Source organism: Phoca vitulina, unplaced genomic scaffold, assembly GCF_004348235.1.
Source record: "Phoca vitulina isolate PV1807 unplaced genomic scaffold, GSC_HSeal_1.0 scaffold20, whole genome shotgun sequence".
In the NCBI taxonomy this organism is placed as follows: Eukaryota; Metazoa; Chordata; class Mammalia; order Carnivora; family Phocidae; genus Phoca; species Phoca vitulina.
In genome coordinates this window covers 22,899,450-22,927,082 of record NW_022589723.1, presented here as the reverse complement: position 1 = coordinate 22,927,082, position 27,633 = coordinate 22,899,450, and the positions used below count along the sequence as shown (strand labels likewise).

The window sequence follows — 27,633 nt, the reverse complement described above, 5'->3', positions numbered from 1 at the left end:
CCATCTGGTGCCAGAGGCCTTGGCTGTTGTCTTCTACAGCCAGGCAGTTCAGGCCGCCCTGATCAGCCCCACCTAGAAAAGCCAATTCTTCTGCTCTTAAAGGGGACTTGCTTGTTTCTAGCAGAGTCTTATTCCTAGTGGCCAAAAGTGTCTCTTAAGTATGAATGGGCAGAAGGGCGCAGAGAGCGCGTCCAAGGGTTCAACTGGCTCCAAAGGAAGGTGCTTATGGCTGGAGCCTGAGCCTCCATGTTGCGAGAGAACTGCATGCGTTTCTCTCAGAGGCAGGCAGGGACCTTGGCTGCCAGGGACCCTGACAAGCCGCGACTTGAGCTGTGCCTTAGAGCCTGGGTTGGCTTGAGAGCGGTATAGAGGAGGGAGGGAGGGCATTCCTGGAAAGGGGGTGGGGTGGGGAGGTGAGGGGAACAGCATGAGCAAAGGCACGAAGGAAGAATGAATCTGCTGCGCGTTGAGAATGGCATGGAGACTTCACTGATTGGAGCCGGGAGTTCTTGCAGGGGGATGGAGGCAGCTATGATTGGATAACTAAAGTGGGGCCAGATTTGGAGGGCTTTGAATGCCCGACTGAGAAGCACTCAACCCAGCTCCTGACTAGCGATTTCCGTTCGAGACTGAATTACCTAAAGGGTGGTTAATTCCAAAGGGTGTTCTTCTTTGGGGGCTTCTGAAAAGTCAGCTTATCCTCTTACCTGCTTCAATTCTCTTCACTTACCCAGGGAGAAAGCAATCCTCACTTGTCGAGGGGAGGGGGAAAATGTTGATTAATTTCACTTTTCCTGATTTGAAGATGCCAGAAAAAAACCCCAAAATCCCATTTCCACGCCAAATATTTGGTTTCTCCTCCTCCTCCTCCTCACGCAAGTTCTCTTTCTCTCGCCAGCACCTCCCCCACGTTTTCCTGCTCTCCTCCACCAGCTTGGCCAGTCCCCTCCTCGGCCCCGGCGGCGCGCGTTCCGGGCCGAGCTGGCCCGCGCCCGCCCTGCGCCCCCGTGCGCCCCCCTCCCGGCCCCCCGCGCCCGCGCCCGTAACCCGCACACGCTGGTCCACGCCCCCCCCCCCTCCCGGCGGAGCGGTAGGTGTTTTGCCGTCTGCGCCGGGCCGCAGTGCGGCTGCGCGCACTGGCTGCCTCCCGGGCTGGCAGGGCAGCGGCGGCCGCGGTGGCGGCGGGGCCGGGAGCGAGCGGCGGCGGCGGCGGCGTGGGGAGTGGCGTGGAGCCGAGCTTGGGGCTGCAGCAGTGCGGGCCCCCGGAGTAGAAAGCCCCGGGGGGCAAGAAAGGAAGGCCAGGCCGCGGAGTCCCTGAGCAGCCGTTCTTGGATTTGGGGGAGCCTTGCCCCCCCCCACCTCGTCTTCAGACGTCCCCTCCTCATCCCCCCCAGCCCCGGCCGCTGACGGGAGGAGGCGGCGGCGGCGGCGGCGGGGGGCTGAGGGGCGCCGCCATGCCTCTCCCGCGGTGAAGCGTCCCTGCCGTGAGGAGCCGCTCGGTCTCCCTGGTGATGTCCCCCAGGCGGCAGGCGAAAGCGACTCACTCGAGCCCTGGGGTAAAGGCCTAGCTTATTCAGCTTCCTTCCTCCTCCTCCTCTTCCCTTCCCCCCTCCTCCTCCTCTCCCCCTTCGTCCTCCCCTCCCCGTCTCTTCCCTCACCCTTCCCCGCGCCCCCATCTTCCCTCCCTCCCTCCCACCCCTCCAGCAGCGATGGCAGAGGAACAACAACAGCCGCCACCACAGCAGCCTGATGCCCATCAGCAGCTTCCCCCCAGCGCCCCCAACTCGGGGGTGGCTCTGCCAGCCCTTGTGCCTGGGCTGCCAGGGACAGAGGCCAGCGCGCTGCAACACAAGATCAAGAACTCCATCTGGTAAGAGGATCCTCCATCGCTGGGGTAAAAAAGCCCAGGCACATTTCTGCTGCAAAGGGGGTGGGGGGCGGCGGGCGGAGGAGGAGGCTGATGCATTCATTGAATGTGGGTATCCAGAGTCGGGTGCATATTTATAGGACCTCTGGAGGTGTGCGGACTTTGCATCAGCCTCTCGTCTCCATAGCCAAAAAATGCCTTTACCCCCTCCTCAATTGTGAGTGTAGATAAACAAGTTATATGTGTTTTTCCACTTACGTGTAAGAGGAATATGGGTCGAAATTAAGTCATATTGCATGATGGTGGCATGAATTTGGGACTGAGGAATGTGAAATGTGTTTACTCCTTTTTGCAAGCATACAGGGAGGAAGAAGTGTATTGTGAATTTTCACCAGACATTGTGCGTAAGAATATTAACATGCAGCACAAAACCTAATGTGTCTCTTCCTTTCCGTTGGTTTAGCTGCTATTTCTGGATGTTTTTGCCTTCTTTATTCTGAGATTAAATTTCCTTTCCAGGGAGTTTATTTGCATGATTTTGAAGAAAGGGCTTCTTTGGTATAAGGTATTTTAAGGTGGTGGTTTACACTGTAAAGTGATTTTTTAATTTAAAAACGTTTTAATTTAAAATGTCTTGTTATTTCGTGTCTTTTTAGAAATCATAGATGAGATACCCTTTGCTATTTCTGTACTTTCTTGTATGAGAATTTCAGCATTAGGTTAAACTCTGAAAGACTGGTGGCAGTCTTTTAATAATTAAATACACTGGGTTAAGTCTGTCTTCTATTAGAGCCATTGTAAATATTCTTTGAACATGAACTTGCATTATTTCTGTAGGACTCTTCATTAACTGACATTTTGTAAAATGTAGTGCTATTTTAAAAATGGAAAGCAATATTTGGAATTTGGTCTAAGAGATTGCTTTTAATAGAAGTTTTAAAATAGAATTGAATGTGGTGTAGAACAAGCTCTGATTTTAAAAATGAAATCTTGCATGTCCATCATTGAATATGACTACTAAAATATCAAAACTCCTTACTTTCATTGCAATTTAAAAATAAATGCATCATAAAAACAACTGGCATTGCAGTACAGTATTTAGACATTTAAAAACAGTGACAATTTTTAAATACAAAATTAAGGTTTGTTATATAGTAATTTTTTTTATTTCTTGGCATACATCCATATTGTCATGATGCTAATATGAAGTAGGTCAGTGCAGGCTTTAATAGTTTCTTACTACACAGTAATTGGCAGTTGAGTATCTTGCTTTCAGTTTTAATTTTAAGATGTTTAAATATTTTAAAGGAGAATTTTTTTTTGGCTTTGATAATCAATAGTCATGTTTTGGCAACTTGAATAGGTCAGATAAGTAAGATTGTCTTCTATGTGTGTGTGTGAAACACAGAAAGAGAGAAGCCTTTATTCTTTGATGGATATCCTCAACCCCTTTTAAAAGCTGTTATTTAAAGGGAGAGATGATTAATTTTATGCTTACCATCAAGGTTTCCAGAAATCAGTGGGGATCCCCCCCGCTTAACTTGATGTAACTTAGTGTCTCTGAAGCCATCATTGAATTGCATTAAACACCTTGGTTTTTACATTTAAGGTAAGGGACACCCAAATTAAAGGACTAAGTCTTTTAAGAAAGGCACATTTTAAAAGTTGAATTAGTAATGTATATTTTAATTTATTATGAGAACAATAGGGGAAAGGAAACTCCACTTTATATTTTTAATATAGGAGTAAATTGTATAGCCAACTGACTGAACGATATTGATAGTGGAGTGCTCGTTTTGGTAAATCATGTGATTTAATTATTCTTTCATTGATAATTTATATTTACACATTCATTACAGCTTAACAGCACTGACTCTAATGTGAGGAAAAACTTACCCTGAAGTAGAGTGCACTTCATTTTTTGCTACTTGCTCAGAAAAAATAACAGCAACAAACACCTTAATCCCCAAAATATAATTTTGTATCTTTATTTTAAAATTGTAATGGCACACTTACTAGCGTTTAATTTTCAAGTGTAGAAATCCTATTTGCAAAAATGATTTCTTCATATTGTGTTTAGAACTTTGGAATAAACGACATTAGTGGATAATAAAAAACATTAATGGATATAATTCATAGTCTCATATCCCCTGCTCTACAAGACTGGATTTATATTATTCATCAAGTGACTATATAAAATAAACACACTAAAAAATGAAAGCTCTTTCACCACCTCCTTTGAACTAGTGTGTATATGCTAAATTAAAATCATTTTTAATAGATAAGATTACAGTTTTTTAGGTATCATTTCACATTTTGTGAGGGAACAGTATCTTTTTATCATTTATTTTATAACTTGATGATGCTCTGAGAGATCAATTTTGTACCCCTTTCTGCATCAACCTTTGGTATCATTACTAATGAGGATTTAAAATTACGTTAATCCAAAATGTGGCATTTAAAAATTATCAAAAGGGTTTTGCATTTAGGTTGATCATAGTGTCTAAATTATTAAACTTGCAGATTACAAACAAGTCTGTACTTGTCTTCCTATTCAACAAATATAAATATAGTATGTGAGGCAGGTCTTTAGCTGGACAATGAGATACTTATTATTTCAGTTGATAATTAATTTATTCTGTTTATTAAACTAAAATGCTATTTGATAAAAGTATGTCCATTGTAATTTCAAGCATTAAATGAGACTTTGGAAAAAAAAGATGAAGTGTTCAAAGTTGAAATCATTGGTATCTAATGAGACCAGAAACTATATTTCATAAGAATTGGAAATATAATTTATAATTTTTTAAGGTAGTTCTAGAAAATAAAGATACTGCCAACTTGATAGTGTTGTAATATTTGTGTAATATATTTATGAATATCATCAACCTAAATCCAAGTTAACAAGCCTGCACTATTCTTGACCTTCCTCATTCCCATTCCAGAGACAAGGTCCAAGTCACTTAGTACTTTGAAAGGAGATTTATTTGCAGAGATGTGTTTTAATACTGAATATGCTGTGAAAATGTTGTTTATCTTTTCTAAACAATAGAATTTTAATATAAACTTTTCATTAAAAAAAGAAAGCTAGCAACATAAAACAGCCAATACTAACCTCACTGCAAACTTCTTGAACTTACATTGCACCCCTGTTTGGTTACTTAAAAAAAGAATGCCAAAGCAAGTTTTTCTTTCCTCTTATCTCCCACAGTGTCTTCATTGTTTAAAAAAGAAAAAAGAAAATTTGTATTTAGTTTACATATATGTATGTATATACTAAGTGTTTTCTTTTCCATTTTAAAGCAGTTTTACTTGAAACCCTGATAGAATAAAATTGCTATGGAAAAAAATAGGATAGAAAAAATTACATTTGATATCTCTTCTGTCTGTTGGTGATTAGTTACAAGAAAAATCATGCTTTCATGGGTGGGAGTAATTAACATATTTGCCATTAGGCTGTAACATAAACAACAAACCTTTACCTAGAAATTAAAAGAAATCTTGATGTTTTATTGTAGAAAATGTTCTAATACTGTATTTACTCAACAAATGAATTCAGGGATTCTTAAAAGATTTAGTTATCAATTGTTATTTGTATATATATAAGCTTTTATTTGTAAGTAAGACTGTATAAGCCATTTCTTAAATAGTCCTGTAAGATGTGTCACTGTTCTACACACTTTTTGGAAACAGATAAATTAAATGACAGGAAAGTTAGGATTCCTCTCATTCATTATCAGACCCTGGAAACTGTGCGTGCCGTGGCCAGAGTTCCTTGTCTTTATTCAGTCCTGTAAGTCATACAGACTTCTGAATCTCATACATTTTAGACTTAAAATTATAAATAAACTGGAATTATATATGTGGACCATTTGGATGTTTTCTAAATTCTAATTTAAACCCAATTTTACTTTCTTAGTATTAGTTACAATGAGCAAAGTATGATGATCCAAAAGGTTTACATGGTGATACCATATTCGACCTGATTCTGTCCCATATACTAGAACTCAGCAGTTCCATTTTGTCCTTGGTTCTGGGTCAGGGCATTTATTAGCTCTGTCTGAGAAATAGCTGTTGTTCCTTCTCCTGCAGTGGGAAACATTTACTGTAAAGCTTGTAACTTCAGAGTTTACTTTAACCATAAGTCCCTGATCTGCATTTTGCTTTAAAATGAGAAACTGACTAGTACGTTAGCAGGCTTTCATTATTTTTGATTAGTTGGTTGAACATGCTGCTTGCCCTGAGTTTAGCCTGTATTCCATACCAAGCACACCAAGGGTGCTTTTGTTTGTCTATATTGAGGCCAGCTGTGATGGTTGCATCCCAACACCGAGTGTTTGTGATTCCAGAAAGAAGGCAGTTCCTTGCTTTCCTCTATGATTTGAAACTAATGAAATTGTCTTCCCTCTTGACCAGGAAGGCAAGTTAAGCAATTTGAAGCCCCTGGATTTTCTGGCCTATTGTTTAGCTCTTAGGTAATGGATGTGTGTGTGTATAAATAATTTACCAATTTGCTCTCCCCACTGGGAGGTGTCTTGACTGTTATGTGCAAAACTGATTTGGTTTCTATCTCACTATTAGTTTTTGGTATTATTGGGGGAAATGAGCTTCACAGTGGTGGAAAAGACAGAAGTGTTTTATCTGTTACAAAAGAATGCTTTGAGTAAAAACTTGTGTCATCACTTTTTATATTAGAAAAACAATGCTGCACACTAAAATTGTACAAATGAAAATAATTAAAATGAGCATTGCCATTTACTCAAATTTGAACACTAAGCAAGAACAGTGTGTAAGTACTTACCTGAGTACCTGCTATATACAAAGTACTATGCTAGAGATTGGCATTTGAGGAATGCCCATTCACTTGTAATGTTAACCTTGTAATATTAACCCAAGCAAAAAAGTGCAATAAAACTCTTTTATTCAGTTAGGGAACCAGGGAAAGCGGTGACAAGTGCCAAAGTGTTAATTGTGAGAAAAGTAGACCCTCGTTTCCTTGTCTGTAAAATGAAAAGTTTATACTAAATGACCTTGCAGGTTCCTTTAGCTTAACTTTCTGTGACTCTGTTACTAAATTAATATTGACGGCAATAATAAAACATACCATAAGCACAGTGAAAGACTAACAGAATTAACTAATCAAGGCAATCAACAGAACATTTTCAATGGACGAATTGTTAAGATTTGTCAGTGTTTCCTTGGGTGTTAGCCCAGGAGGACTATCTGAAGGTGTTATTCACTTCTTGTTACCTTGTGCAAGAGTTCTCTTATGTGAGATTCAGTCTGCAAATATTTATTGAGCATGTATTACATTTAAAGTGTTCTAAAAGCCGTTGTTGATTATGCAAAAATATGTAAGTCTATGCAGCAATCCTTGTTGGGGAGTTTACTAGTTGAGAGATTGCACTAGGGGGACTATTGTGTGCTTTTTTTGTTTTGTTTTGCTTCTAAAGTGGTTCTCCGTACTTATAAGCACCTCACATAGGAACTTTTTCCTATTATAATAATGTAATATTTTAAGGCAGTAGTGGATGTTATATTGTCAATTTGTTATGTAAATAAGAAAGGTGTATTTTCTTTTCACAATAATTTAGTGCAGGGTTGAGCCTTACAACTTTTCCTCTTCATCTAGGTTAGACTTTTTAATGTGTAATTTTGACAGTTCTTTATACCTATTAAAGAACAAGACAGTAAGATGGTTATTTCATATCTCTGACCAAACTAGACCAGTCTTACCCAGTGCCTCTTTTTCTATCAGTCTCTGTGTATTTAGCTGCTTTCTCTTGTGCTTTATTGAAGGTTCTAAGAGTTGTGGTTAAGATGAGCAGCATGACCAAAAGGAGGAAGGATCTTCCTGTCCTGGGCAGGGTAATAAATAAGGAACAATAAGCTTTGAGGCCTTAATGCACTTGATTGCTGACTATGAGATTCAGATAGTTAACACTTAACCAATATGAATAGAAACTTTAAAACATGATTTAATTTTTTTTCCTTGAGACTTTTAGTGTTTTCTGTTTATGGACTATAATATCTCCTATTTATAAGAGGAAATAGAAAACAACTAGGTTTGGTTAATTATGCATATCATTATCAGACATCTATTACAATAGCTCCTGTATATATTATGAAAAGTTGTGTGGGAGGTGAGGTTTTATATTCCTTATATCTAAGAACAAACTGAAAACATAAAGATATTCCTTGCTCTTTGAGTCTGTTTGGTTTCTGAATTCAGAGAGTGAGAGGTCAGAATAACAGATTCCAATCTGTTATGTCTTGGAATTTTGGAAGGCAAGAGTCCATATGGTGTGAAATACCATCTCCAAATAGCCTTATCTAAAAAAAATAAATAAAAAATAAATTTACCTGAACCCATTCATAGTCTGAGTTTAGATAGTAAGGATTCAGATAGCATACATTCATTCCAACACAGGATTAACAAATTGATGTGAATTTACATGCTAAATCTGATTGATTAGTGATACCTACCAAGGGCATGGGGATAGAAGTGAACTATTGGCATCTTGGGGATGTGAGTCCCTAGGGCTATGGTGTTGCAGTTTATGAGGCCTCATTTTAAGATACAAACCAAGCATTGAGAGCACTTGGGTTTGTGTTTTTCTTTATGTACTTGTATTTTTTTTAATTTTTCTGTGGCTTTCCTACTTTGATCACCTTGTACTGCCAAGTAGCTACAAGATGAGAACAAGGGGATTACTGCATTAAGTGGTGACTACAGTTTACACTAACCCATTTTCTTTGCTTTTATTATCTTGTTTCTCTGCTTATGCCTGTGCTGGTCTCTGCCTGCTACTTTAAAAACCTTTCTTTTTTTCCTGCTGATACAAGGGTTTAACTTTAAGATTCAATCCATGTGCTACTGTTTCCATGAAATTTTTCTCAACTCTCGAAGAACAATGATCTGAGTTGTGTAAATTAACTTTTTTCAGTGATTTAGGCTTGTCTTCCTGAGATGAGCCCATTTTACTTAATTTGTACTGAATTGAAATGAAACATTCTCATTTTTTAATATGTGAAGTTCATAGGAATTCAGAGACAGAATATACCTGAAACAAAGCAGTCACTGCATAATAAGTAATTTACAATATGACAGTAAAATATTTTATTTATGTGGGGTAGCCAAGTACTTGCCATTGTTTTTGCAGTCGGTATGAAATTTTAAAAATTTAATTGGATAAGAGTGTCACTTTAGTGACATCTTGCTTGAAGTAAAGTTGGTGCTTCTGAGAGCCTGGGAAAATGTATTTGAACAGATGCTTCAGTTAATTTAAGTGAATCACTTCGCTAATTTGATTGCAGTTATTAGATCTATTAATTGTATATGTACATAAGCAATCTGCGATCTAAAATGTAACTGTCAGATTATTACATGCATGATCCCTTTTCCCGAAGCAGGAGATCTTAACAAGCAATATTTGGCCAAATTCTGTACATACAAGTTTCAAAGAAGTGAGAAGATCAAGAACTAATCCTGAATTTATAGAATCAAGTGGTCAAGGAAAACTGAATTCCATATGCCTTTATTTTAATGTCTACTATATACAGGCATAGGAGATTTAAAAAGTAATAAACACTACTCTGCATTTAAAACATTCACCTCTTGTGTAGTAGTTGCATGCATCATCAGTAGAATTTAACAAAAGTAAGATTTTGTTAAATGCAGTGATAGTATGGTATAATCGATGGTATTAAAAAATAGAGTTAGATGAGAGAGGGATTCAGTAGGATAAAATATTCTTACTGGCAAAATTCAGGATGGTGACCTTAACAAAAATCAAGGGAAGGGCAGGGCTATTGATCCAAATACACTTAATGGTATGCTTACTGGGAAGTCTTTATTCCCACTAGCAGTCTTTATTCCCAACTAGATTCACAGTTGTTGATGAGAGTAAGCCTTGCCAGTAATGAGAATAATTACGGGAAGATGGCTTAGGTCAAAATTTGCTTGATTGGGGAGTGGGATTTCCACCAATCACAATTCTCTCATCGAAATGCAAAGGTAGAAGAAAGAATATAAAGTAATAATAGGGAAGAAGAGGATGGGCATGTTGAGAACTGGGGCAGAGGACCAGGAACTGCTGTGTTAGTTTTAGAAGAAGGCTCTGTACCCTGAGTTGACTCTGAATAATAGTCACGTCAGGAAGAGGATTAGAATATTACTGTGTGTGGGGTTCCTCATACCTCACTTAGCCCATATTTTGGCTCCTATGTCTTAGCATCTATATCTGTGTACTTTCTCATTATAGGATGAAGTTTGTTTTCCCCTTTGGATTCATCCCTTTCCATATAGTTAGGGAATTTGTTCTAATATATACCCTTTCTGTCAGCATCATCAAACTCTTCTTTTCCACAGGCTGCTTTTCCTGTGACTTTATACAGGCTTATGACTTCCTTAAAGCAGCAGCAAACAACCTTGGAGAAAAGTTTTTGCAGTAAAACAAAGAGTTGATCTTTCAGTGACCTAAAGAGCTCATTCATAGTCTAAGAAAAAAAGTCATTAGGTAAGTGAATGAAGAATGTAAATACTCATTTTATAAGAATAATAATATAAACAGTTAACAATGCAAAAATCCTTATTCGATAATAAAAAATAAAGCAGAAAAGTACTATTTTTTTTTTTTGACCACTAAAAAGATTTAAGAAACATGGTAACCATTGCTAGCTAATCTCACCCCTGGTTTTACTATTTTGCTTACCCGTTTCCCTCCCCTCCAGTCCCTCATTTATTATCCTGTTGTGTGATATGTAAGCCCACTCATATATATGGTGGAATAAGTGAACACATATTTTAAAAGCATTAACTGGTTTTGCACTTATGTGGTGGAACAAATATATGCTCCCCCCCCTTTTTTATTATATTCTCAAAATTTTCTTGAATGAGCAGGTATTATTTTGAGTTTAGAAAAATCCAAACAAGTAAAATAATGCTTTGTGTACCCTGCTGTTCTTCCTTTTAGCTGCCATCTGTCCATCAGCTCACCACCCCCACTCTGCTAGATCTTCTCTCTGCTCTTGTCCTTTCTGACTTTTGCAGTCTGGCTTCCTGTTCTTCTTGCCAACTCAGTGGCCTTTTTTCAGTCTCTATCTCTCATTATGTCTTCAACTCTTCTTGTTACCATGATTCCTTTGCAGTTTGGGAATTCTCATTTATTCCTTTTTGAGAGCTGCCTTTGTCAGCTATTCTGCCAGGCATTGGGGATTCCATGGGCAAAGATGCAAGGTCCTTGTTTTCATGGATCTTACTTCTGATGAACATTTTATTTTTCCTGTTGCTTTCCTGTAGATGTACTTTAATTTTGAATTTCCAGACACTTATTTCTCAGCCATCCTTTTTTTTTTTCCCTTTGTTCACTTCTTTGCCAAAGAAATAGATGGGCTGACCAGACAACTCTAATCACATCTACTGATTCATCTGCCAGAGTACAGGTAGCTACCACTGTCATTGTACACTGGGCATTTTCACAGTAATCCTTCTATGCCATAGTGCCCTGCTACCTCAGTTGGCTTTCATGTCTAGCTAATCCACTTCTTTGGGTAGTAGATAGCACCTGTTCCTTCATTCCATCAGGCTAGCAATATTGGTTTCATATTGGATTTTTCTTTTTTAATCCCTGTGCCCAATATTTTAACAAGTTGCCACGTTTGCAGTGTCACTTACGTTTCTCCCTGTCTTTTACTCCCTATGTTTCCACTGCCAGGACCATAGTTCAGTGCTTTACCATCTCATTCCTGTATTATTACAGTGGCACCGTAGTTACTGTCTGTCCCTGGCCTTTCCCCTTACTGAACTATGCTGTAATTGCTGCCAAAATAAGTCTTCAAAAACATCCTTTTCCATGTAGTCTCCTTCAAATAACCTATAAAAATTTCACCTCGCCCACCATATCATTATCTAAAGATTTCTGTTAGGTTTCAAAGGCCTGTATAATCTAGCCCCATACAGTCGATCCAACCCGATTTCTTTTGGTTCAACAGTGTTGAAGTCCTATCAGGCAAGCACTTCAGTGTCTGCCTTATATTTTGTGGTCCTCCTTTTATTCCTGCTTTATATTTTTTTCTGGAATCTCTACTCGCCTGTATCCAAATCCTACTTAATCATGTTTTAACCATTTTTGAAGTCATAGCTCAAATCATTGTACTATAAAACATTCTTTAGCTACTCTAGTCCACATTGGCCTTTTTTTGACCTCAAACTGTATAGTGATGTCTTACAGTTAAGCACTTAATCACTTTAATTTTTGTCCTATGCTGTTCTAATAAACAATAAGTTCTTTGAAGCTGGGGGCAACACCTTTTGCATCTTTCTGTTTCTCATCTAGCAGTAAGTACTAGCGAATACTGTTTCTACTGCATTCTTAGAGACACTTGGATTTTTTCTATATATTAATGTTTCTGTATTTGACATATTTGATGTGGTAATTTTCTCCCCAAATAAGTTATTAAACTCATGCTGCATTTTACAGAATGGAGGACTTACAGCAACTGATTTTTTTTTTTAAATTGCATAGGTGAAACTGAAGTAATCACTTATTTAGAGTTTTGGTACTACTAATCAAATGTTTTTTTACTATATATGTAGAATAAAAAATAATTTATGTCCCAAGTGAGAGACACTGGGTCCCTCGTTTTAAAAATACTGAGCAAATGACTGCTACATAGTTTAGTAACCTTTTATGAATGAGTATACAGTGGTATTTATTTAGGGTTTGTGGGCTAATCTGCATTCCAACCTAGTTCCCAAGAGATAAAGTTGGAATTTTGAAGAACCCCTTAACATTGACATGGAGATAGCTTCTTTAAAGTTTGGTTCTGGTGGAGGGTTTGACCTACTTATTTTAGGAGCCAAGACCCAAGGCTAAGGTAACTTGTTGAGTCATGGCCAAAGCCTGAAGACGGCAAAGGAAACCTGTGAGTTAGGGTAGATAACTAACTGAGGGAGGGAGGTGGATTGATGGAGAAAGTAACAAGGGAATGAATAAAATAGGAAAGCAATTCTGAAGGCCCAGAGTGTTTCAGATTCATAAAATAGGTGACAGTCTGTTGGACCTTTCTATTTATCTGACATAGAGACTTTTTGTTTGTTTTTTTTTTTTTCAGTCTGATATTCTTTCTTTCAGAGAGGTACAACAACTAGTTTTTAAAAGACCCTTTCAGCTTTAGAATTGTATTTATGTGATGCTATTTGGTTTGTTAGAGCATGGTTCTCTATATTAGCATTGTATTAGTATCACCTTGGAACTTGTTAGAAATGTAAATTTTGAGGCTCCACCTCAGATTTACTGTAATAGAAACTCTGGGGGTGTATCCATCAGTCTTTGTTTTGCTAGCCCTTCAGGTGATTCTAACACTGAAGTTTGAGAATCCCTTGCTTAGAGAATATATCTTCTACTAAACAATAGTAAGCCGCAGTCCTCTGTGGCAAAATTTTAGTATTCTGAACCCTTGAGTACCCCAGGTAGAGTTAATAACTCCTTTATTTTAATTTTCTAGTATTTGAATGTAATTGCTATAGCATTATTTACACTGTGTTGCAAAAGATTTTCACTAAACTGAATTCTTTAATCTCAGCAATTATATATTAAATGAATTGTTGGATGAATTGATAAATAAAAATTAAAGATAATGCATAGTCATCATTGTACTCAGCCCTGGTCAACAATTAAAAGACAGACAGACACACACACATGCACACAAAATACCAAGAGATCACATATGCAAGAAAGTATGGGATGTATAACCCAGAACCAGAGAGCTTCTACTTTGAAGGGCTGGATGGTAAACACTTTTGGCTTTGTAGGACATAGGGTCTCTGTTGCAACTACTTGACTCTGCCATTGTTATCAAGAAAGTAGCCACAGACTATATATACGAATGAATGAATGGCTGGATTTAGCCCTTGGGCAGCAGTTTGTGGACCTCTATATCCCAAACTACTTGAAGAATACAATAATGGTTCTCAATTCTCCCTTAGGTAACCCCAGGATTATGTGTAAAGCGTATTAGAATGCAAACAAGTAAGAGTTATATTCCAGGGATAGTCTTACCTTAGTGCCTATGATGATAATAAAGTATATTGACTTATTGTTTCTGGTGTGACACATAAAGAGCTTGGAAGTCCTCACTTCTGTCATCCCAACAAGAAAAAAAGTGAACAAACTGAGAATCAACAGTTCTTCTTAGATGCGTCAAGAGAATTGAGGTCTCAGGGCAGACTGCTGCCTGGAAAATTGGAGATAGGCAGATACAGAGAATCAAAGCTTATGGGTGGCAGAAGTCTAGGAGTAGAAGCCCCACAGATGAAGCTGCTCTACGTAGGAGCACTTTAAGCTTAATTAATGAATTAACTGCTGGAGGCTCTGGGTGGGCTAGCTTGAGAGAGTTGAAAACCAAGGAGGTTGAGTCTTGGGGGTGGGGGTGTCCCCTCACTTTCTTGAGTCTTACCTCCAGAAGCCCTACCAGGTTCTCCCTGTGAGGATCAGAGAAAAATCTTTTACTGCCTGCATAGTGAGGGAGGATTTCAGGGGCTGGGGAGTTTGCAGGTAGGGCCAAGGAGGGAGGAGGAGAAAAGTAATCATTTTGAAATCTACCCAGAGCTTTCTGTTCTCTTTAATAAAGTCTGTTTCAAGGGAAAGTATTTTACCTGAGCCTAACCAACAGGGGCTCTGCCAAAGCCTACTTGACCTGGGGGAAGGGAAATACCCCACATAGGCTCACTAAAAGACCGAGACCTAATCATAGGACAATAGAATGCCTCCCTCCAACTTTACCACCATGTCAGTAGGGCTTCTAAAACAAATGTAAGCCTCACACCTTATTTAAAGAGTCTCTAGGAGTTCCCAAGGAGAACATGGGAGACAAAAACAAGGACATTAGAGAAAAATGTAGCCTTAGATACCACAGCTACAGCAAACAATAAACACAGCCTAACTCCTAGTCGATAAACATAAAACTCACACTAAAGGCCTGTCTACCTCCATTCCTTTTACCCAACATTATGTCTGGCTTTCAACAAAATATTACAAGGCATGCTTACAGACAAAAAACCCCACAATCTGAAGAGGTAAATGAAGCATAAGAACCAGACTCAGATGTGACATAGATTTTGAAATTATCATACTGTGGATTTAAAATTATGATTAATATGCTGAGGGCTCTAATGGAAAAAGTAGACATCCTGTAAGAATGGATGAGTAATGTAAGCAGAGAGATGGAAGCTCTAAGACATAATCCAAAGGAAATGCTAGAAATCAAAAACACTATAACAGAAATGAAGAATGCCTTTGTTGGGCCCATTAGTAGACTGGCCATGACTGAGGAAAGAATCAGTGAGCATGAAAACAAATCAATAGTAACTTCCACAACTAAAATGCAAAGAGAAAAAAAGTGAAAAAGATGGAACAGAGTATCCAAGAACTGTGGAACAGTTAGACAAATTGTAACATATGCATAACTGGGATGTCAGAAGGGGAAGAGAGAAAGGAACCAGAAGTACTTGAAGTATAATAGGTGAGAATTTTCCAAAATTAAAGACCCCAAACTACAGATTCAGGAAGCTCAGAGATAACCAAGAAGAATAAATAACAACAAAAAGATCTACCCCTATGTATATTATAAAATTAAAGACAAAGATAAAATCTTGAAAGAAGCCACTGGGAAATAACCACCTTACCTACTGAGGAACAAGGATAAGAATTGTTTCAGACTTCTCTTCAGAAACCAAGCAAGGGAGGAGAGAGTAATGTTATTTAGAGTTGAAAGAAGAAAACCACCAACCTAGAATTCTGTATCTAGCGAAATTATCCTTCAGAAGTGAAGGAGAAATAAAAACTTTCTCAGACAAACAAAAATTGAGGGAATTTGTAACTAGTAGACCTGCTTTGCAAGAGATGTTAAAAGTTCTTCAAAGAGAGAAAATGATGGGGGCGCCTGGGTGGCTTAGTCGTTAAGCGTCTGCCTTCGGCTCAGGTCATGATCCCAGGGTCCTGGGATCGAGCCCCGCATCGGGCTCCCTGCTCAGTGGGAAGCCTGCTTCTCCCTCTCCCACTCCCCCTGCTTGTGTTCCCTCTCTAGCTGTCTCTCTCTCTGTCAAATAAATAAATAAAATCTTAAAAAAAAAAGAGAGAAAATGATGTAGGTCAGAAAGTTAAATCTATATAAAGAAAGGAGTGAAAAGGAATAAATGAAGATAAAATCTTTTATTTTTCTTATATTTAGTTGATCTAACAGATAATAGTTTGTTCAAAATAATGTATTTGGTGATTATAGCTTACGGATAAGTGAAATTAATGACAGTGAAGTTATAAGGGACAGAAGGGAGGCATTGGAAATACTCTTAAAAAGTACTTATAGTAACTGAAGTGGTATAGTGTTGTTTTGAAATGGACTTGGATTAGTCATAAAAGTATATTGCAAACCCTATGGTAACCACTAAAAAGATTTTAAAAGGAAGTATAATTGATATGCTAAAAGAGTAGAGAAAATAGAATCATATAAGATGTTCAAATAAAACCAGAGAAGGCTGAAATAGAGAAGACAAAAAATAAAAATAAAAAACAAAGAAAAAGGGCAATGAATAGTAAATAGTTAAAATAGGGTACATATTAATCCAACTATACCAGTAATCACTTCAGGTGTGCATGTTCAAAATACACCAATTGAAAGAGACTGTTAAAGTAGATTAGAAAACCAAAACAGCTGCCTTTCTGCTCTATCCAGGGAGGGATCCAAACAGCGTTGTTCTGGGTTTCCCCTCATAACTTCAAGGGAAACTTTCAAGATGTCCAGAGGCTTTGATAACCTACAAATGAAGGAGGAAGATGTCCTCAAATTCCTTGCAGCAGGAACCCACTGAGGTGGCACCAACCTTGACTTCCAAATGGAACAGTACATCTACAAAAGGAAAAATGATGGCATCTACATTATAAATCTGAAAAGAACCTGGGAGAAGCTTCTGCAGGCAGCTCATGCCATTGTTGCCATTGAAAACCCAGCTGATGTCCATGTCCTATCATCTGGGAATACTGGCCAGTTAGCTGTGCTGAAGTTTGCTGCTGCTGCTGGAGCCACTCGTGTTGCTGTCCACTTTACTCCTGGAACCTTCATGAACCAGATCCTGGCAGCCTTCTGTGAGCTGAGACTTCTGGTGGTTACTGATCCCAGGGCTGACCACCAGCCTCTCATAGGGGTGTCTTATGTTAACCGTCCCATTGCTCTGTGTGGCACAGACTCTCCTCGGTGCTACATGGACATCTCCATCCCTTGCACAACAACAAGGGAGCTCACTCAGTGGGTCTGATGTGGTGGATGCTGGCCCCAGAAGTTTTGCAGATGCGTGGCACCGTTTCCCGTGAGCACTCATGGAAGGTTGTGCCTAATCTCTACTTCTACGGATCCGATCCTGAAGAGATTGAAGAGGAAGAGCAGGCCACTGGTGAAAAGGCTGTAACCAAGAGGAATTTCAGGGTAAATGGACTGCTCCAGGTCCTGAGTTCACTGCAACTCAACCTGAAGTCACAGACTGGTCTTAAAGGCATGCAGGTGCCCTCTTCTGCCCCTTCAGCAGTTCCCTACCCAAAACTGGAACACTTGGCTACCACTGAAAACAGGGTGGCCACTTCTGCTTCTCAGGCCACTGAATGTGTAGGAACAACCACTGAGTGGTCTTAAGCTGCTCTTCTACAGAGAGAGAGAAAATGGAAATAAAGTTGATGGAAAATAAACAGTTTGTAAAGGTTGGGGGGAGAAAACCAAGACAACTATATGTTGTCTACAAGTATACCCTTCACACTTTGGTACTTTATTATTTTGTAACCAGTTATTTGTAACATGCTTCACCAATATATTGTAACACTGAATTTGAGAACCTAAAAGTTGCAAGTAAATGATGAGATACTTAAATTATAAAGAGCTTGGGGAAATGGCCATGTTTTTGTGGAGTTTTTTTAAGTTTTTATTTTAAATCTAGCTAGTTAACATACAGTGTAATATTAGTTTCAGGTGTAAAATATAGTGATTGAACACTTCCATACATCACCCAATGCTCATCACAACAAGTGCACTCTTTGATCTCCATCACCTATCTCACCCTTCCCCCCCACCCACCTCCCCTCTGGTAACCATCAGTTTGTTCTCAGTAATTAAGAGTCCTTTTCGGGGCGCCTGGGTGGCTCAGTCGTTAAGCGTCTGCCTTCGGCTCAGGTCACGATCCCAGAGTCCTGGGATCGAGTCCCACATCGGGCTCCCTGCTCCGCGGGAAGCCTGCTTCTCCCTCTGCCGCTCCCTGCCACTCTGCCTGCTTGTGATTCCTCTCTCTCTCTCTCTCTGTGTCAAATAAATAAATAAAATCTTAAAAAAAAAAAAAAAAAAGTCCTTTTCTTGGCTTGTGTCTCTTTTTTTCCCTTTGCTTCTTTGTTTTGTTTCTTAAATTCCACCTATAGGTGGAATCATATGCTATTTGTCTTTCTGTGATTGACTTATTTCACTTAGCATAATACACTCTAGCTCCATCCCTGACATTGTAAATGGCAAGATTTCATTCCTTTTTATGGCTGAATAATACTCCATTGTATATATTCCACATCTTTACCTCTTCATGAATTGATGAGACACTTGGGTTGCTTCCATATCTTGGCTATTGTAGATAATGCTGCTGTAAACAGGGGTACACGTGTGCCTTTGAATGAGTGTTTTTGTTTCCTTTGGGTAAATACCCATTAGTGCGATTGCTGGATTGTAGGGTAGTTTTATTTTAACCTTTTGAGGAACCTCCACAGTGGCTGCACCAGTTTGCATTCCACCAACAGGGCACGAGGGTTCCTTTTTCTCCACATCCTCGAAAATGGCCATGTGGTTTTTAATATATTTTTGAAGTTGTGCAATCATTACCATGATCTAATTTTAGAAAGTTTTTATTTTATTTTTTTAAAGCAGTTGAAAAGTGAATTATATTGACTGGATTGATAGAAGTGGAAAGGTTACTTATCCAATCATAATTCTGAAGTTTCAAAGGCACTAGGAGTGGTTAAAGTAGTGTTTTTGTTTTACATGTTACTGAGATTTAACAGTAGAATATGGATTTGTAGAAATTCAAAAGATGAAGTTGTAAGTGCTCAATTCTTTTTCCTTTATCCTCTGTGGGCCAGTCTTTCATTACTTTAGATATGTTAAAAAGCTTTCTTCTATTTAGATGCTTAGTGCTAAAAAAAAAAAAAAAGAATTGTCTCAATATTCCCTTAAGCTTTACCATAACTGGTCAAATACTTGAGTCTTAGTATGGCACTCATTATTTTCTGACATTTCAACTTTATGTATTTGTAGTTACAGAGCATAACTTGTCAGCTGTTACTTTTTTCTGTAACATATTTTGAACCAATGAGATACTTGTACTTTCCTAAATTAATTTTCTGTAAGATGGTTAGGAAATTTCTCTGCCAAGCATAAAACTTAGAGTAACTTTTATTTTTAAAAAAACTTATATATTTAACAGTTTTAAAGTAAAAAATAATCAGAATCACAAAGAGGCAGCCCACTGTAGTCATTAATAATGCATTCTGAAATTCGTTGCCTAGGTTTGCTACCCAGGTCACATAACTTTTAGAAGTTGTTTCCTTTATCAGTAAAATGGAAGTAGTAATAGTGCTTACCTTGTAATGTTGTGGTGAAGATTAAATGAGATAACTCATATAAAACACTTAGTGTAGAATCTGGCACATGCTAAGAACTTGATAAATGTTGGCTGTTATTTTTTAACCACAATAAATTCAAAGAACGTTTTCACTTTAACACACCATCTGTTAACTATGATTACTTCTTTATTCTTATTACTGTATTACTGTACTGTGCAGAGACCATGATATTTGAGATAGGAGTTATCCAGGCAGAGAGGGAACAGCAGATGCAAAGGTGAGAAGGCTGCAGCAAAGAGGCCGCCGAGTGGCCAGAGTGCAGCAGTGAGGTCAGAAGTAAAGGAGGGGCAGATTTGTATAGGGCCTTGCAGGTTGGTAAGCACTTAAACTTAGTTTCTTATTCTGGGTGAGGTGGGAGCCATTAAAAGGTTAAAAGCAGAGGAGTGACATGACCTTACTGATGTTTTAAAAGGTTCACTGGGTTGCTGTGTGGTGAAGAGACTGTGTAGGGTCAAGGGCTGAAAACAGGGAGATTAGTCTGTGCTGGGTCGCTGACATTTTACACTGGGATGGGTGTGTGTGTGTGTGTGTGTGTGTGTGCATGTAAAAGATGAAGTATTACTTTTAAATGTTGGTAAGTGGTGGTCCCAGGGTGTTGTAGTTAGCTACGAGTGACTTCATTTTCTTTATACTTTTCTCTGTTTTCCAAAAGATTTTAAAGAGTACTTTTGTAATCATAAATGTAACGGTTACCATTTTAAATAGAGCTGTGATAAATAAAAAAATTATGTAACATATTAGGCTCTTTGATTAGAGGGACATACTTGCATATTAAGTACAGTATCAGAGGTGCTGTTACTAAAATTTGAAAGATTTGCCATCAAAGAGATTAAATAAATGTTCATAATATGTCTATTGGAATGTAATGAAACACCAGGAATTTGGAATAAATGACCTAAGAGTCTCCTGAATCTTTACCATAGTTAGGTAAACTTAATCACTCTCCCCCTAGGTTCTAATTCTTGTTACTGTTCATTACAATTTTAATAAAATAATTGTATAAATTTGTAGTCTCCTCTGTTGGAATATCAGCACCACAAAGATAGGAATTGTGTATCTCTCACTTAGAGATATTTCCCTAGTGCAGAATGAATGTATGCACGAATGCATGAGCTAACTCAGTAACTACCAAACTTCTTTTAGATGTCAGTTGCAGGTCTGGTGCAGTTTTTCCTACTATTCTTCCTCCCATGTAACACTGTCTACTCCCTCCTGTAGTGTTTAAGTTATAAGTTACTAAGTATAGTGGAAGTTATAAATAAAAATAGCAAACTTTAGTATTTTTTTAAAGATTTTTATTTATTTATTTGACAGAGGGAACATGTGCACAAGCAGGGGGAGTGGCAGGGAGAGGGAGAAGCAGGCTCCCCGCGATGCAGGGCTCCATCCCAGGACCCTGGGATCGTGACCTGAGCCAGAGGCAGACGCTCAACTGACTAAGCCACTCAGGCGCCCCCAAACTTTATTATAATTTTTACAAGTAAAAATCTTATCTCTATACACCATTTTCAACAGTATAAAAAGATAGCTTTATTACAAAGTTTTTGTTTACAGATGACCTTTTTGAATGTGTAATTTGTTAAAGTAGACAGCATTACCAAAGAGAAATATCAAGATTTAAATTAGTGTGTATAACGTCAAATTGTTGGGTTCTTTTTAGCTTGAAGTATGAAACATTTTTCTGAAAGTACCCTAAATCCTTTTCTCCCAGTGTGGTGGGTTTTACTGGTGTATATTTTATACTTCTTTATTGAAAAGTGTTCAGTGTGCTTACTAGAGATTTGTTAAAATTCTTTATAATTTTTCATTGGTGACATAGGGGAGGAGAAAAACAGCTTTGTGGTGTCACTGCCATACTTCTTTATTTTTAACGTCTGGAAATTATGACATATCATATTAGTATAGCCTGAGTTCTTGTTGAAAATAAAGTGTGAGGAAAGTCTGTTATATTGACAACCTATGCACTTAGCTGTGATCGTTAAGGCTTAATTTTGGGTGATGTGATTTCTTTCTTGAAGGCTACTTCCAGAGAATTCAATATTAACTAAATGCTTACTTTTTTTAAAAAATTTTATTTATTTATTTGAGAGAGAGAGCCCAAGGAGGGGGAGCTGCAAAGGGAGAGGGAGCCCAACGTTGGACTTGATCCCAGGACCCTGGGATCATGACCTGAGCCGAAGGCAGACGCTTAACAGACAGCCACCCAGGCGCCCCTAAATACTTACGTGTTTATGTCCATGTCAGTTCTTTAGAAAATCTCTCTGATCACTTTTGTTTTCTTGGAGAGTTCTTATTCACTATTTCTTGCTCCTGGGGGATTTTTGAAGTTTTTAAAGAACAAAACCCAGAGAATTCCAAAAAGTTTCTCCTACATAAAAACAGATATGAAGAACCTCCAGACAGAAAGAAAGCTCCCTTGTGTTCTTTGGTTGGTGGCTTACCACTTCTACTCCCATCCCTGTGTTGGGTGCCACTTTTCTTCAGGGCCGCAGTTTTGTTTTTATGCTCTTCGTTTCTGGAGGGACATACAGTATATGCAAAACTATGTATTTAACATTATATATGTTATATATATATGTTATCACAATAAGGAAAACTTTGAATACCTTGAATACTAGTGTGTATATTACATCAGGGTCCTACTTTTGTTATATTAAATGGCACGTCATAACAAAGTCTGTAAGTATTTATAGTTTTTCTCTTTATTACATTCTTGTTCTGTCTTTGCTTCTAGCCCATTTAAGTCCCAGTTTTCTCAGTTCCTTTCATCACTTTTTGTCTTTGTTTCTCCAGTTCTGCCTCTGAAGTAGGCATGTAGCATCAGTTTGTGATCCTAAAGCTATTCCTTGCTTTCGGTCCTTCCCTAGGTGACTTCCCTCTGGATAACTAATGCTGGATGCCTACACCTGTACTTCCTCTTAATCTTTATAGTTAATCACCACTTTCTTACCTCTCCTTCGAGTCATTACTCTAGGTAGACTCTCTGCATTAGTCTGTTACATCTACTTCTTTAAACTTGTATTCAGTGTGGATCATCTAGTCTAAAACAAGACATAAGTAAATTGTGAAGAGAAGTTATTTCCTCACAGTGCTCAGGTTAATAGAGTACAAGGTGTTTATAGCAGATAATTCAGAATCTCCTGGTTTTGTCTCCCTGAATTTTTTCTCCAACGCTTTTTTTCTGTTGTTTTCTCTTGTTCTTATCCTTTCCACCTTTTACCTTCTTCTCTGTCTCCCGCCTTCCTCTACCCAATACAAAAGAAAAGAATTTACCTGTGTAATTTGTTAAAATTTTATCTCTGTTTTTCTTACATTTGAAATCTTAGAACTTGTCAGCTCTATACTTATCAGGTTATTTGAAAGCCTAATGAGGTTGTTTAAGAAAAGATGTAATGAGCCTTTTCTATGAAAAAGATTACATAAAAATCATTTAATAACGTACTGTAGGGAAGGTGTGAGTCAGCAGGCAAGTTTAACAGAAGGAAAGGATTGTGCTAGGCTGATTGCTTGCTTGCTTTGGTCTCCAGATACAATTCCAACCAGTTGAAGACGGAGAGGAATGAAGCTAAGAGGACACTTTGGGATTCCTAACTCCTGAAGTGAGATGTAAAATGTAATGAATAAAATTTCAACGTATTTGGATAGAAGTACAAACTTACATCTTGCTTTATTTAAATAATAGAATAAGTTCTCCATCATGTTTTGTTTTTGTTTTTTTTAAGTAAGTTGGAATGTGTATTCCAGCATTGACAGTGCAGTATGAACAACTTAGATATTGCTTAGAAAACTGTTCTCCTGGATGAAGACAATGAACTGTGAAGGACTATAATCAAAATCCAGCCAGAGAAGTCAGTTTTATAGGAAATTGTTTTGGGATATCAGTGCTACATTGTGTTACTTGATTATATAGCTGAGATTACATGTGTTTTATCTTTGTGATGACTTAAAGAAATGAATGGGCTTTGGAGTGATTGTGGGAGATTAAAAACAAAACAAAACTTTATATTTTGGACTTGTGTATTTTGGCTGTTTTGGATTGTAGCTCATCCCTTGAGTTCCAGATACAGAAGTGTGAACATTCGGTAATCTTTAATGATGAACTCTTGTTTGTTACTGTCATTCATGTTCTTTTTTTTTTTTTTCCTAAAGATTTTATTCATTTATTTGACAGAGAGAGAGACAGCGAGAGCAGGAACACAAGCAGGGGGAGCGAGGGAGAGGGAGAAGCGGGCTCCCCGCTCAGCAGGGAGCCCGATGTGGGGCTGGATCCCAGGACCCTGGGATCACGACCTGAGCCGAAGGCAGACGCCCAACGACTGAGCCACCCAGGCGCCCCTGTTCTTTTTTTTTTTTTAAAGATTTTATTTATTTGTCAGAGAGCGAGCACGTGCATGTACAAGTAGGGGGAGTGGCAGGCAGAGGGAGAAGCAGGTTCCCTGCGAGCAGAGAGCCTGATGTGGGGCTTGATCCCAGGACCCTGGGATCATGACATCAGCTGAAGGCTGTTGCATAACCGACTAAGCCAACCAGACGTCCCCATGTTCTTTTTTAAAACTTAGAATCATAATCAAGTTGTATTTTAATTTTATATGTATATTAATTTGTTATTTATATATAATACATTTAATATAATATTAATACATGTATATTAATTTTAATTTTACAAATATATGATACAAGGGTCATCACAAACCAGCAGGAGGATTATTTAAGAAATGGTATTAGTGCAATTGCTTAGCTGTTTGAAGGACAGAAGGAATAAATTTAGAGCCTCACCTCAACAGCAGGTCATCAGAACAATTGGGATGATTTTAAAAAAAAGAACTAGAACAAACTCGAAATGAACTTATGATGGAGTGGAATATTTTTTTCTGCTAAAAGTAGTAGAAAACATCTCAAAACAAACAAAAAGTTTTTACTACTTAAAATGAAAAACAGAAACACTTTAGTCCAAATTAAAAGACAAATCAGAACAGAATAAAGTTTTTATGATTATGCTGCCATTAAAAAATTTTAAAGAGAGCTTGTCATTACATGAATAAATTCTTTTGATAGAATATGAGAGAAAAAAATCACAGTATAGTCACATAATTTCATACAGCCAGACACACACACATGTACACACAACTCTAATTATAGAAAAAGAGAATGGAATAAAAACACACCAAAATCTTGCCTTTCCATAATGTTGGGATTGGTAATATGGGTGATTTTCAAAAATTTTATGTATTTTTCTGAAATAAGCAACTTGCTTTTAAAAATATTTCTTTTAAAATTGCTTACAGAGTAAGTCTAAATACTTGCTAATTTGTTTCTAGCTGGACTTTCCAGCTTATTTTCTCTGCCCTCCTTTCTCTTACAGTTTCTCTCCCATGGACTAGCACAGTCCTGTTTACAAAATTTTACAAAAACTATGATGTGAATGCCTTCAACTTGTTCCATTTTACTACGTGGCCCACTACGTTTTATTTGTATTAGGTCCAGCTGTATCACATATTTAGGTTATCTACCCATCCATGAAGGATAGCCTTGCTTTGCACCCATTGTCTGATAAGTATTTTGGAGTATTTGATATTCTCTTAAAGGTCTGCTGTATAGTCTTCCATCTCTTTTCCTTGGCTTTGGCTTTACCCTTTAGCAGAAATGCTTTTATTTATTCAGAGACAGATTTTAAGACCATAATTAGGTCACCCCAGTTTACCATGTTCTCTCCACTGTTTTTCACCCCATTTTATCTTGTACTTCCAGTATAGCATTTATCATTTATCATAGTCGTATTTTCTACTGTGTGTCTCCCAGTAGATGTTGAGCCCCTGATGGGCAGCAGCTATGTCTTATTCATCTTTGTATCTCCCACAGTGCTATGTTAGCAAATATTTATAGTCTTATGTTGATTTTAAATAATGATTTGTCACAGTTTGATTCACTAGTAGAAAGATGTTTTAGTCCATTTTTACCCATATGCATATCTTATTTGATATATAATCTTAATGCACCATCTTCTTAAAAGGAAAATTTTATTTTTTACATCGTAAAAGAAAAAGATATTCATTATGGAAAATGTAAAAAAACAAAATAACTTATTTCCACCATCTGTATGAAACATACATGTTTCTTTTCTATTTTCCTGTAATTTTTTGTTTGTTTTTGCCTCACTTAAATCATAGTGTATAGTTTCATTTTCCTTAAGATTCATTCATTATAATTATTCATTTATTCAACTAATATTAAGTACCTAATATTAGGCAAGTATTCTTTTAGAACTCTGGGGTTATAGCAGTAAACAAATTAGTTAAAAAGATCTGTTTTCATAAAGCCTGTGTATTGGAGGGAGACATAATAAGCAATAAATTAAGAATGAATATACTATGTGACATAACGGTAAATTCTCAGAAGAAAAGCAAAGCAGGAAAAGAGGGAGTTAGTTGTATATCAGGGAGAGGATTACAGTTTTAAGTAGGTTGGTCAGGGAACCCTCACCAAGGTAATATTTGAATAAAGACCTGAATTATAGAGTGAATCATGTGGATATTTGAAGACAAAGCCTTCATTTATAATGGTGGGACCTGAATGTTCAACAGTAAGAGAATGCTTATTACTATTTTTAAATTACTATCAGTATTTTATTATATAGCCATAAAAAGATTCTGATGTCAGTTAATGTATAATGACTAGGGAAATGCCCATCATGCAATGTTAAATGGAAAAGGCAAAATAAAAAACTAGTTTCACCCTAATTTTAAAAAGATCTTATACACATATATATATGTACAAACATATGAATGTAAGTAGGAGAAAATGCACCAGAATTTAGTAGAAGTTCTTTGTTGGATCTGGTCTTGGGTTTTTTTTTTTTTTTTCATTTTTATATTTCTCAAATTTTTTTGACGAGTCTATGTTAAAATAATCTTAAAAAGTACTTAAAAATTAATTTTGATACATCTTAACTTCCAGGCCATGCCATAATGGAGTAATGGATATTGAACTTATCCTCTCTCTATAATCAACCATAAAACTGAATAAAATATATATAGCAGTTGAGGTTTTCTGAGCATTAGATGACAAAGCATAGGGCAGTGATCCTTGAGAGAAGGAAAACCCAAGAGATAAGCTCACGCTGGCTTTCCAAATTGCAGCTCAGGAGGAGAGCCCAAACAGAGACCAGAGCTTTAATGCAGTGGAGAAAACAGTGATTGGAGTGCATGGCTGCTGAAGCATCTGGAATTTGTGAGGCTGGGTACTGGAAAGGAGGGAACTGTTTAGAGAAGGAGCTTCAGAAATCTCCACAGGGTCCTTGGATTCTTCGGCTGAATACTGAACTCCACATATGCATGGCAGGTCTCTTTTCAGAGAACAACTAACTACTGGGGCCTGTAAATCCTTGAGATTCTAGAGGTCACACAGAATTTTGGCCAAATTGGAAGGAGCTAGTTGAGCCCCTTGGGCATCAGTTGAGACCCCAGAAAGTCTTACACTTTAGAACTAAGGTTACTGTATCCATAGAGTAGGAGCTATTTTAGACTCACTCTAACAGTCTAAAACCAACCCTCAAAAGTGTCAGGTTGTGCTGTCCATAAATTAACTTCATGCCAGAACAGACTTTGAAGGAACTCCAAACATTCAACATAGTACCAACAATTTCCAGGTATATAAAAAATTACTAGACATATGAAGAAGTGGGAAAATGCAACTCATCTCAAGGAAAAAAACAATAGGAACAGTGTCAAAGGACAAAGATGTGGACAAAGTTGGCCGATATTTTAAATTGTTTCTGGTAAATAGGTTTAAGTATTTAAAGGAAAAGATGGGCATGATCCATGCCCAGATAGGGAAACTAAACAGAAATGGAAATCTAGGAGAGCTTGGGTGGCTCAGTTAAGCATCCGACTCTTGGTTTCAGTTCAGGGCTCTGTGCTCAGTGGGTAGTCTGCTTGAGATTCTCTCTTTCTCTCTGCCACCCCACCCCCACTCACTTTCACTCTTCGTTCTCTCAAATAAATACATCTTTAAAAAAAAAGGAAATAAAAATCAGATGGAAAATCTAGAACAGAAAAATTCAGTACC

At 37.8% G+C, this 27,633-nt stretch overlaps 1 protein-coding gene across 7 annotated transcripts in view; it reads left to right on the top strand.

Annotated features, from left to right (window-relative positions):
- The window catches only part of RFX7 (regulatory factor X7), a 151,594-nt gene that overhangs the window by 11,506 nt on the left and 112,455 nt on the right, over window positions 1-27,633 (top strand). The window contains exons 1-2 of one of the 7 annotated variants that reach the window (XM_032417472.1): window positions 1,191-1,556; window positions 1,708-1,870. In XM_032417472.1, the coding sequence (XP_032273363.1) occupies window positions 1,710-1,870 (161 nt within the window). In that variant the 5' untranslated portion in view covers window positions 1,191-1,556; window positions 1,708-1,709. The other 6 variants (XM_032417473.1, XM_032417476.1, XM_032417475.1 and 3 more) reach the window with 6 other exon arrangements.